The 12,152-nt window shown below is 40.7% G+C and overlaps 1 protein-coding gene across 1 annotated transcript; it reads left to right on the forward strand.

The window, feature by feature from the left end:
- Nucleotides 1-7,204: 7,204 nt before the first annotated feature.
- Nucleotides 7,205-8,638, forward strand: LOC108544600 (proline-rich protein 23A-like). Its single transcript, XM_017895828.1, has one exon. It carries the CDS (start codon nucleotides 7,359-7,361, stop codon nucleotides 7,992-7,994), a length of 636 nt encoding a protein of 211 aa, XP_017751317.1. The 5' UTR covers nucleotides 7,205-7,358; the 3' UTR covers nucleotides 7,995-8,638.
- Nucleotides 8,639-12,152: the final 3,514 nt, after the last annotated feature.

Genomic DNA, 12,152 nt, shown 5'->3' on the forward strand with positions numbered 1-12,152 from the left:
CCACCACGCTCGGCTAAATTTTTGTATTTTTAGTAGAGACGGGGTTTCACCGTGTTAGCCAGGATGGTCTCGATCTCCTGACCTGACCACATGATCGGCCCACCACAGCCTCCCAAAGTGCTAGGATTACAGGCGTGAGCCACCGCGCCTGGCCCATGGTAATTTCTTATACAAAACTCACTGGCAATAAGAAATACACAGAATATTATAACACCGTAATTGTGGTGTGTAAACTATCCTTAAGTAGAAAGAATAAATGATAGGCCGGGCGCGGTGGCTCAAGCCTGTAATCCCAGCACTTTGGGAGGCCGAGACGGGCGGATCACGAGGTTGAGACCATCGTGGCTAACACGGTGAAACCCCGTCTCTACTAAAAATACAAAAACTAGCCGGGCGAGCGAGGTGGCGGGCGCCTGTAGTTCCAGCTACTCGGGAGGCTGAGGCAGGAGAATGGCGTAAACCCGGGAGGCGGAGCTTGCAGTGAGCTGAGATCGGGCCACTGCACTCCAGCCTGTGTGACAGAGCCAGACTCTGTCCCCCCCAAAAAAAAAAGAATAAATGAAGAATCCATCAAAATAAAACTACAACAAATTTTCAAGACATCAACAAAGAGATAAAAGTCAGAAAGTAGAGGGACAATGTTAAAGTTTTATGAGTTTTTTTTTTTTTTGCTTGTCAGTTTGCTTGTTGTCTGTGCAATTAGTGTTAAGTTGTCATCCATTTAAAATAATAGATTATCAGATGGTATTTGCAAGTCTCAGGGTAACCTCAAATCAAAAAACATATAACAAATAAAAAATAAAAACAAGAAATTAAATTATACCACCAGAAAAAATCATCTTCACTAAAAGGAAAACAGAAAGGAAGAAAAGAAGGACGAGAAGACCACAAAACAACCAGAAACCAAATAACAAAATGGCAGGAGTAAGTCATTACTAATTAATAATAACCTGAAGGTAAATGGACTAAAACATTCCAATGAAAAGACACAGAGTCGCTAAATGGATACAAAATAAAATAAAATAAGTCTCAATAATCTGTTGCCTACAAGAAACACACTTCACCTATAAAGATACACATAGACTAAAAATGAAGGAATGGAAAAAGATATTCCATGCCAATGGAAAGCAAAGAAAGAGCAGGAGTAGCTATATTTATATCAGATAAAATATATTTCGAGACAAAAATTGTAAGAAGAAACAAAGAAAGTCACTATATAATGATAAAAGGGTCAATTCAGCAAAAGGATATGACAATTTTAAATATATATGCACTCAACAGTGGGGTACCCAGATACATAAAGTAAATATTATTAGAGCTAAAGACACAGATAAACCTCAATACAATAATAGCTGGAGTTTTCAACCCCCAACTTTCAGCATAGGATAGATCTTCCAGAGAGCAAATCATCAAAGAAACATCGGACTTAATCTCCACTATAGAATACATGGATCTAATACATATTTAGAGAGCGTTTCATCCAAGGGCTATAGAATACATATTCCTCTCCTCAGCATGTGGATCATTCTCAAGGATAAACTATATGTTAGGTCACAAAACAAGTCTAAACACATTCCATAAAAGTTGAAATAATACCAAGTCTTCTCTGACCACATGGAATAAAACTAGAAATCAATAGAAGAATAATTTTGGAAACTATACAAACACGTGGAAATTAAACAACATGCTCTGAATGACTAGTGGGTCAATGAAAAAATTAAGAAGGAGATGGAAAATTTTCTTCAAACAAATGATAACGGAAACACAACATACAAAAACCTATGGGATACAGCAAAAGCAGTGCTAAGAGGGAAATTTATAGCTATATGTGCATACATTTAAAAGAAGAGCAACTTCAAATAATTAACCTAACAGTACATCTTTTTTTTTTTTTTTGAGATGTAGTTTTGCTCTTGTTGCCCAGGCTGGAGTGCAATGGCACAGTCTCAGCTCACTGCAACCTCTGCCTCCCAGGTTCAAGCAATTCTCCTGTCTCAGCCTCCTCCCAAGTAGCAGGATTACAGGCACATGTCACCAGGCCCAGCTAATTTTTGTATTTTTAGTAGAGACAGGGTTTCACCATGTTGGCCAGGCTCGTCTCAAACTCCTGACCTCAGGTGATCCACCCACCCCAGCCTCCCAAAGTGCTGGGATTACTGGTGTGAGCCACTGCGCCCAGCGAGTGCATCTTAAAGAACTACAAAAGCAAGAGCGAACCAAACTGAAAATTAGTAGAAGAAAGGAAATAAAGATCAGAACACAACTAAATGACACTGAAATGAAAAAAAAAAAATACAAAAGATGAACAAAATGAAAAGCTGGCTTTTAAAAAAGATAAAATAAATTAATAAACTTTTAGCCAGACTGACTAAGAAAAAGAGAAGAACCAGCTGGCGTAGTGGCTAACGCCTGTAATCCCAGCACTTTGGGAGGCCGAGATGGATGGATCACGAGGTCAGGAGATCGAGACCATCCTGGCTAGCATGGTGAAACCCCGTTTCTACTAAAAACACAGAAAATTAGCCTGGCGTGGTGGCACACGCCTGTAGTTCCAGCTACCCAGTAGGCTGAAGCAGGAGAATCACTTGAACCCAGGAGGCAGAGGTTACAGTGAGCCGAGATTGCGCCACTGCACTCCAGCCTAGGAGGCAGAGCAAGACTCTGTCTCAAAAAAAAGGAAAAAAAAAAAAAGAGAGAAGAACCAAATAAATGAAATCAAAGATGAAAAAGGAGATATTACAACTGATAGTGCAGAAATTCAAAGGACAATTAGTGAGGCTATCATGGGCAACTATAGACCAAAAAATTGGAAAATCCAGAGGAATTTATAAATTCCTAGATACATACAACCTACTAAGATTAAACCATGAAGAAATTCAAAACCTGAACAGACCAATAACAAGTAACAACATGGAAGCCATAATAAACAGTCTCGCAGTTAAAAAAAAAAAGTCTGAGAGCTGATGGCTTCACTGCTGAATTTTACCAAACGTTTAAGGAATAACTAATACCAGTCCTATTCAAACTATTCCAAAAAATACAGAAGGAGAGAATACTGCCAAATGCATTCTATGAAGCCAGTATTAACCTGATATCAAAGCCAAAGACACTTCAAAAAAAAAAAAAACTACAGGCCAATATCTCTGATGAATATTGATGCAAAAAATCCTCAACAAAATACTAGCAAACCAAATTCAACAATATATTTAAAAGATCATTCATCATGATCGACTAGGATTTATCCCAGGGATGTAACAATGGTTCAACATATGCAAATCAATCAATGTGACACATTATACTAACAGAATGAAAGATAAAAACCGTATCATTTCAATTCATGCTATAAAAACATATAATAAAAGTCAACATTCCTTTATGATTAAAAACTTCTCAGAAGCTGGGTATAGAAGGAACACACCTCAACACAATAAAAGCCACATATGATAGACCCCCACAGCTAGTATCCTACTGAATGGGGAAAAACTGAAAGCCTTTTCTCTAAGAGCTGAAACAAGACGAGGATGCTCATATTCACCACTGTTATTCAACATAATACTGGAAATCCTAGCTAGAGCAATCAGACAACAGAAAGAAATAACGGGCATCTACACTGGAAAAGAAGAAGTCAAATTATCCTTGTTTGCAGATTATATGATCTTATGTTTGGAAAAACTTAAAGACCCCACACAAAAATTATTACTACTGATAAACAAATTCAGTAAAGTTGCAGAATACAAAATCAACGTACAAAAATCAGTAGCATTTCTAAATGGCAACAGTGAACAATCTGAAGAAAAAATTGGAAAAGTAATCCTATTTACAATAGTCACAAATAAAATTAAATACTTAGGAATTAGCTGAACCAAAGAAGTGAAGCATCTCTACAATGAAAACTATAAAACACTGATGAAAGAAATTGAAGAGGACACAAAAGAGTGGAAAGATATCCCATGTTTATGAATTGGAAGACTCAATATTGTTAAAAATGTCCATACTACCCAAAGCAATCTACAGATTCAATTCAATACCTATCAAAATGCCAATGGCATTCTTCACAGAAATTTTTTTAAATCCTAAAATTTTTATGAAACCACAAAAGACCTAGAAAGCCAACGCTGACCTGAGCAAAAAGAATAAAACTGGAAGAATCACATTACCTGCTTTCAAATCCTACTACAAAGCTATGGTAACCAAAACAGCATGTATTGGCATAAAAACAGACACATAGACCAATGGAACAGAATAGAGAACCCAGAAACAAATCCATACATCTACAGAGAACTCATTTTCAACAAAGTTGCTAAGAACACACACGGGAGCCAAGAGCGGTGGCTCACACCTGCAATCCCAGCCTTTTGGAAGCTGAGGCAAGCAAATCACTTGAGGTCAGGAGTTCAAGACCAGCCTGGCCAACATGGTGAAACCCCATTTCTACTAAAAATACAAAAATTAACCAGGCATGGCTATGATCCCACACACCTAGAATCCCAACTACTCAGGAGGCTGAGGCATGAGAATCGCTTGAACCCAGGATCCAGAGGTTGCAGTGAGCCAAGATCACACCACTGCACCACCGCCCTGCAGGCTGAGTGAAAGAGCAAGACTGCATTTCAAAAAAAAAGAAAAACAAGAAAAAACAATAGAAGAAATAGAACAGCAGAAAAATATGGCAAACACATTATATCTCTTTCGTAATAATAATTTTTTTAAATTGTTCAAGGAATCTGCCCACCTTGACCACCCAAAGTGCTAGGATTGCAGATGTGAGCCACCACGCCTGGCCAACACATTATCTTTCTACTCATTGTTGCTAATGACAACATCTAATTCCTTTTTATGGCTGAATAGTACTCCATTGTGTATATGTACCACATTTTCTCTGTCTGTTCCTCTATTGACGGATACTTAGGTTGCTTCCAAATCTTGGCTGTTGTGAATAATACTCTAACAAACATGGGAGAGCAGATGTCTCTTCAATATCCTGATTTTCAATGGATGGAGCTGGGAAAACTGGATATCCATATGCATAAGACTGAAACTAGACCCCTATCTCTCACCATATACAAAAATCAATAAAAATGAATTAAATATTTAAATTTAAGGCCTCAAAATATGGCCGGGTGCAGTGGCTCATGCTTGTAATCCCAGCAGAGGATTTGGGAGGCCAAGGCGGGCAGATCACCTGAGGTCAGGAGTTTTGAGATCAGCCTGGCCAACATGGTGAAACCCCATCTCTACTAAAACTACCAAAAAAAAAAAAAAAAAAATTTAGCCAGGACATGGGTGGCAGATGCCTGTATCCCAGCTACTCAGGGGTTGAGGGCAGGAGAACTGGCTTGAACCCCTGGGCAGAGGTTGCGTAAGCCAAGATACACCATTGCACTCCCAGCCTGGGCAACAAGAACTCTGTTAAAAAAAATAAAAAAAAAAAAAAACAAAAAAAACCTTAAAATATAAAACTTTACTATAACAAAACCTTGGGGAAAAGTCTCCCAGTACTTTGATAGATTTCTTGAGTAACCACAAGCACAGGTAACCAAAGCAAAAGTGGACAAATGGGATCACATCAAGTTAAAAAGCTTCTACACAGCAAAGGAAACATCAACAAACTGAAGAGACAACCCACAGAATGAAAGAAATTATCTGCAAACTACTCATCTGACAAGGAATTCATAGCCAGAATAGATAAGAAGCTCAAACAACTCTATAGGAAAAAAAAATTCTAATAATCCAATTTAAAAATGGGCAAAATAACTGAATAAATATTTCTCAAAAGAAGACATACAAATAGCAAACAGCTATGTGAAAAGGTGCTCAACATCACTGATCATCAGACAAATGCAAATCAAAACTACAATGAGATATCATCTTACCCCAGTTAAAATGGCTTTTATCCAAAAGACAGGAAATGACAAATGCTGGCAAGGATGTGGAGAAAAGGGAACCGTCATACACTGTTGGTGGGAATGTAAACTCATAAAAACCATATGGAGAGGAGAACAGTTGGGAGGTTCCGCAAAAATCTAAAAATAGAGCCACCATATGATCCAGCAATCTCACTGCCACGTATATAATCAAAAGAAAGAAAAGCAGGATATTGAAGACAAATCTGTGCTCCCATGTTTATTGGAGTTTTATTCACAATAGCCAAGATTTGGAAGCAACCTAAGTGTCCATCAACAGATGAATGGATAAAGAAAATGTGGTACATATACACAATGGAGTACTATTCAGCCATAAAAAAGAATGAGATCCTGTCATTAGCAACAACATGAATGGAATGGGAGGTCATTATGTTAAGTGGAATAAGTCAGGCACAAAAAAACAAACTTCTCATGTTCTCACTTATTTATGGCAGCTAAAAATTAAAACAATTGAACGTACTGAGAGAGTAGAAGGATAGTTACCAGAAGCTGGGAAGGGTAGTGAGGGTGGGAGCAAATAGAAATGGTTAATAGGTACAAAAAAATAGAAAAAATGAAGTAAAACCTAGTATTCGATAGCACAACCGGGTGACTACAGTCAATAATAATTTAATTGTACATTTTAAAATAACTAAAAGAGTATAATTGGATTGTTGGTAACACAAAGGGTAAATGCTGGAGAGGATTACTACATATTGCAGGCCTGTATCAAAGTATCTCATTTAACCCATGAATACATACACCTACTATGTACCCACAAAAATTAACGTTTACTTATCAAAGCAAAATTTTCATTTCTAATTTCTATCACAAATGAAAGAACTTTTTAGTACCACGTAGGAAGGGTGGGGAAGGAGCAATGAGTATTTTCATATATTCCTGGAAAATCTTAGAAGAGACTTTTAGTCGTAAGCTACTTATAAAAGTAAGCAAGCAGTTTTTGAAATTGTGTTTTGGCTTTTCTTAACCAAGAGTAAAAGCAATTACCGCCATTGGGTCCCACGAGCACATCCAAGGAATCTTGCCCTCCAGACACAAAGACCCCCCCCACCTCCCCACCTCGCTCTTGCTCTAATTGATCCAATCATCTCCAGGCCACGCCCGCCACAGAGCACTGTCAGGAGGCGGGACATATATTGACACATTCTGGCGCGCCCAGGTCACCTGACGTCCCACGTTATTAGTCGTTGGACGTGCATCCGGGTCCGCCCTAGGAAAGCCGAAGATTCCATCGCGCGAGGCTCTCAGAGTAGCACAGACTGAGGTCTCCCGGAGGCGTCCCTGGATCTCCGAGGACTCGCCCAGCGGCGCGCCGTCCTTTGCCGCTTCTGCCCCAACCCGCCTCGCCTACCACCGACGCCTGTTACCTCAAAGAGGACTTCGCCGCCCGCTCTCCCTAGGCCCAGGAGCGCCGTCCGCAGCGCCGTCGAGGTGATGGGCAGCCGGCCCCGCAGCCCCAGCGCCTGCCCTGCGCCCTGGTGGGGGCAGCAGCCAGGAGGACCCTGCCCTTCCGAACGTCTCCGACTGGAGGAGCCCGTGGGTCCCGAACCCCGCGTGACGCCCAGCCGGGAAGAAACGGCGGGGATCCCGGCCGTGGGCGCGCTCACCTCCGTGGTGGTCCTGGCCGCGGGCTGTGCCCTGCGTGTGCCCCTGGAGAACGTCGACTTGGTGCTGGAGCTCCCGCCGACATCGATCCTGCGAGTGTCTCTCGGTGGACACACCCTCATCCTGATCCCCGAGGTCCTCCTGAGCTCCGTCGACGAACGCTCAGGAGCACAGGGCGACTCGTCTGCCGGCCTGGCAGTGGACGTTTTCCTGGGCGCTCTCAGGGAAGACGTCGTCGTCGAGCAGGAAGTCTTCTGCGCATCTGTCCCAGAGATCGCCGCCCAGGAAGAGGCCTACGAAGAGGACGCGGACCCCGAGTTCCCGGAGCTCCGGATGGACTCCCCAACCGGCTCAGCCGCTGGAGTCTACCCCTTCGCTAGTAGTGTGTTCAGTCTCTACTGGGAGGGCCCCATCCCAGGGCTCTGTGTTGCGGGTTCTTGTGGATCCTCCAAGACTCACTGTTAGGACTTGCCACCGCCCAGGAATGCAGCATCTTCATTCGTCGACAGTGGGCAGTTGGATTACTGTTGTTTGAGTGGGTTGGTTGGTTGGCTGGCTGGTTGGTTGGTTTCTTGGCAGAATTCCTTGGTAAATGGCAGGCAAGGACATGAAAAAAGAAAAGCAGATTCTGGCAAGCACCTTTACCAAGAAGAGTAGACGACACATAACCAGTCATAGATTTTCAGATCCCTTGCCTTTGCTGCAGGAGCTGTTACTTCTGCCTTTGTCCCCTTCAGCCAACTCTATCCTCAGTTTCACCCCTACTCTTGCTTAACGCTCCCTTCAGTGTTCTTTCAAATTCCCCCCTTTTTTTCATCACCTCCCTACACCTATCCGTTCTCTCCAATCCAGATCATTGTCTTTCCTTCTTTTCGCAGTTATGAATTTACCTATACGATTTTCTCCCAACATCCTCTGAGGTGCTTCTGATCACTGATTTTACTTTCCGCTTGCTTTCCTTAACTCCTTTTCCTGGTGCTGGACAGTCAAGATAAATGCATATTAGATTACATAGCAAACAACATTCAAATGTAATGAATGCTCTGGACCTTTTGGAAGTGTTTCTACAAATAAGAATTTAAGGGTCCTGCGCAGTGGCTCACGCCTGTAATCCCAGCACTTTGGGAGGCCGAGGTGGGGGATGGATCACCTGAGGTCAGGAGTTCGAGACTAGCCCTGGCCAACACAGCGAAACCCCGTCTCTACTAAAAATACAAAAATTAGCCGGGCATGGTGGCGTGTGCCTGTAATCCCAGCTACTAGTGGGGATGAGGCAGGAGGATCACTTTAACCTGGGAGCCAGAGGTTGCAGTGAGCCGAGATCATGCCACTGCACTCCAGCCTGGGCAACAGAGTAAGACTCCATCTCAAAAAAAAAGAAAGGAAACGAAAAAACAATTTAAAAATTAGTGAAAGCAATATTTAATGAGGGAAAGTAGGGAGGAAGTTGTGACACTTTCATTCGAGCAGCAGCTTGTACAATGACATATTCTGTGTACTTTAACCAATGAGTATTCCTGAATTTCAGGGCAGTGTGGGCTTCACCTTGATTTCCTCTTAGGGGTACCCACTTAGCTTCACTGCATGGACATTTGGTCTAATTTATTTTTGAGAGTTTTTTTCATGCTCTTGAGTCCATCACCCTGAATTGGCAGTCGTTATTTCTTGGTAGTATTTCCTTAATGTCTTTTTAACTATAAAGGAAAGAAAATATTACAGATAATGTTGTCATATCCTTTGTGCCCACTCTTCTCCCCCATTCCCAGAGGATTCACATCATGACACAAAGCTGGTGGATATCATCCTAGTCAATATATGAATGCTACATATACATATATATGTATAGATATAAATAAGCAATGTTTATGTTGTTTTCTGGACAATTAAATTTACGTAACTACCTCATTCTCCAGTTTACTTTTTTCTCAACTTTATTTTTGAGATGACTTATAAATATGTGTAGTTCATTTATTCTAAAGATTCCGGTATCCATCATATGATTGTGATATTTTATTTGTTCTTTATTTATTTATTTGTTTATTTATCGGAGACAGGGTCTCAGAAATTCTGTCACCCTGGATGGAGTGCAGTGGCACGATCAAGTGGACTTGAACTCCTGGACTCAAGAGATCCTTTGCCTCAGCCTCCCAAGTAACTGAGACTACAGGTGCGCACTGCCACACACAGCTAAATTTTTTTAATTTTTTTTTTTTTTTTTTTTTTTTAGAGATGGAGTCTCACTATGTTGCCTAGGCTGGTTTCAAACTCCTTGCCTCAAGCAGTCCTCCTGACTCAGCCTCCAAAAGTGCTGGAATTACAGGAATGAGCTACTGCACCTGGCCTCAGATTTATTTTTATTTCTTTTTTGTTTTGGGGGGTTTTTTTTAGATACAAGGTCTCTCTCCATCACCTGGGTTGGAGTGTAATGGCACAATCATAGCTGACTACAGCTGACTACCTCCCAAGTAGCTGGGATTACAGATGCAAGTCACCATGCCCAGCTAATTTTCATATTTTTTGTAGAGACAAGGTTTCACTTTGTTGCCCAGGCTGATCTTGAACTCCTGAGCTCAAGCAATCCACTCACCTCAGCCTCCCAAAGTGCTGGGATTATAGGCATGAGACACCATGCCCAGCCAAGTTAATTTTTTTATGTGGTGTGAAATAAGCAGTCCTCTCACCTCAGACTGCCAAGTGGCAGGTACTACAGGCACAAACCACGATACCCAGATAATTTTTAAATTTTTTGTGGAGAGTGGGTCTTGCTCTATTGCCTAGGCTTGTCTTGAACTCCTGGGCTCAAGTGATCCTCCTGCCTCCCAAAATGGTGGGATTACAGGCATGAGCCACTGCACCCAGCCTCAGATTTCTTAAATATGACACCAAAAGCACAATCCTTAAAGAAATAATGTGATGATGGGCTTCATCCAAATGAAGAACTTCTGTTCTCCAAAGACACTGTTAAAATGAAAAGACAAGCCACAGATGGAAAAAACATATATTCACAAGGCAAATATCTAATAAATGACTTGTGTGTCCAGAAAAACTTTCAAAATTGAGTAAGCAAATGCTTTTAAAGAAGGCAATAAAATCAAGACACTCAAAAATACAACCTTCACAATGACTACCATCAAATTAAAGATTATTAAATATATGAATGTGCAGGAAAATGTGTCCCATAAACAGGAGTAAAAATAGTTGATGAAGTTCTTTATTTTTTTATATTAGCCCTTTATCAGATGTATGATATTTTCTCCTAATCTGTGGGTTGTCCCCTCTTTCTCGTTTCCTTTGCTACGCAGAAGCTTTTTAGTTTGATTCAATCCCATTTGTTTATTTTTGCTTTTTTAGCCTGTGCTTTGGGGGTCATATCCAAGAAATCTTTGCCTATGCCAATGTCATGTAGCTTTCCCCCTCTGTTTTCTTCTAGCCATTTTACAGTCTGGGGTCTTATATTTAAGTCTTTAATCTATTTTGAGTTGATTTTTTTTTCTTTTATTAAAAAATCTAATCATATTTTCTTTGCCAAATTTACTTCCCAATCGTTTTGTTGTTGTTGAGTTTTGTTTAGTTTTGTTTTGTTTTGTTTTGTTTTGTTTTGAGATGGAGTCTCACTCTGTCACCCAGGCTGGAGTGCAGTGAAACAATCTCAGCTCACTGCAACCTCTGCCTCCTGGGGTCAAGCAATCCTGCCACCTTAGCCTCCCAAGTAGCTGGGATTACAGATGCAAGTCACCATGCCCAGCTAATTTTCATATTTTTTGTAGAGACAAGGTTTCACTTTGTTGCCCAGGCTGATCTTGAACTCCTGAGCTCAAGCAATCCACTCACCTCAGCCTCCCAAAGTGCTGGGATTATAGGCATGAGACACCATGCCCAGCCAAGTTAATTTTTTTATGTGGTGTGAAATAAGTATCCAATTTCATTCCTCTGCATATTGATAAACAGTTTTGTACCTGCACTCCCATATGCACTGCAGCATTATTATGAGTAGCTAAGATATGGAGCCAACCTATGTATTTATCATCATATAAATGGATAAAGAAAATGTGGTATATATACACGATGGAATATTATTCAGCCCTAAAAACGAAGGAAAGTCTGTCATTTGTGACAACATTAAGAACCTGGAGGACATTGTGGTAAGTGAAATAAGCCAGGCCCAGAAGAACACATACCATAAGATTCCACTTATATGCAGAATCTAGAACAGTTGAACTCGTAGAAGCAGAGTAGAACAATGATTACCAGAGGCTGGAGGAGGAGGGTGGATGGCGAAAAGAGAGAGCTTCATCAAAGGGTACAAAGTTTCAGTTAGACAAGAAGAATAAGCTTTAGTGCTCAATTGCACAGAATGATGACAATAATAAATTAAAATGCAATGTATTTTTCCAAATTGCTGAAAGAGTAGGTTTTTAATGTTTTCACCACAAAATATGTGAGGTGATGAATTTGTTAATTAGCTTGATTTAATCCTTCTACAATGTAAACACATATTAAAACATCACGTTGTACCCCATAAATATATACAATCATTATTTGTCAAAAATAAAACAAAAAATAGTTAATAGAAAGTGGTGTAGATTAACAGAAATAACAAAACTAGAAGGCAAGAACACTAAC

The sequence above is a fragment of the Rhinopithecus bieti genome, unplaced genomic scaffold, assembly GCF_001698545.2.
Source record: "Rhinopithecus bieti isolate Rb0 unplaced genomic scaffold, ASM169854v2 scaffold_26603, whole genome shotgun sequence".
NCBI lineage: Eukaryota > Metazoa > Chordata > Mammalia > Primates > Cercopithecidae > Rhinopithecus > Rhinopithecus bieti.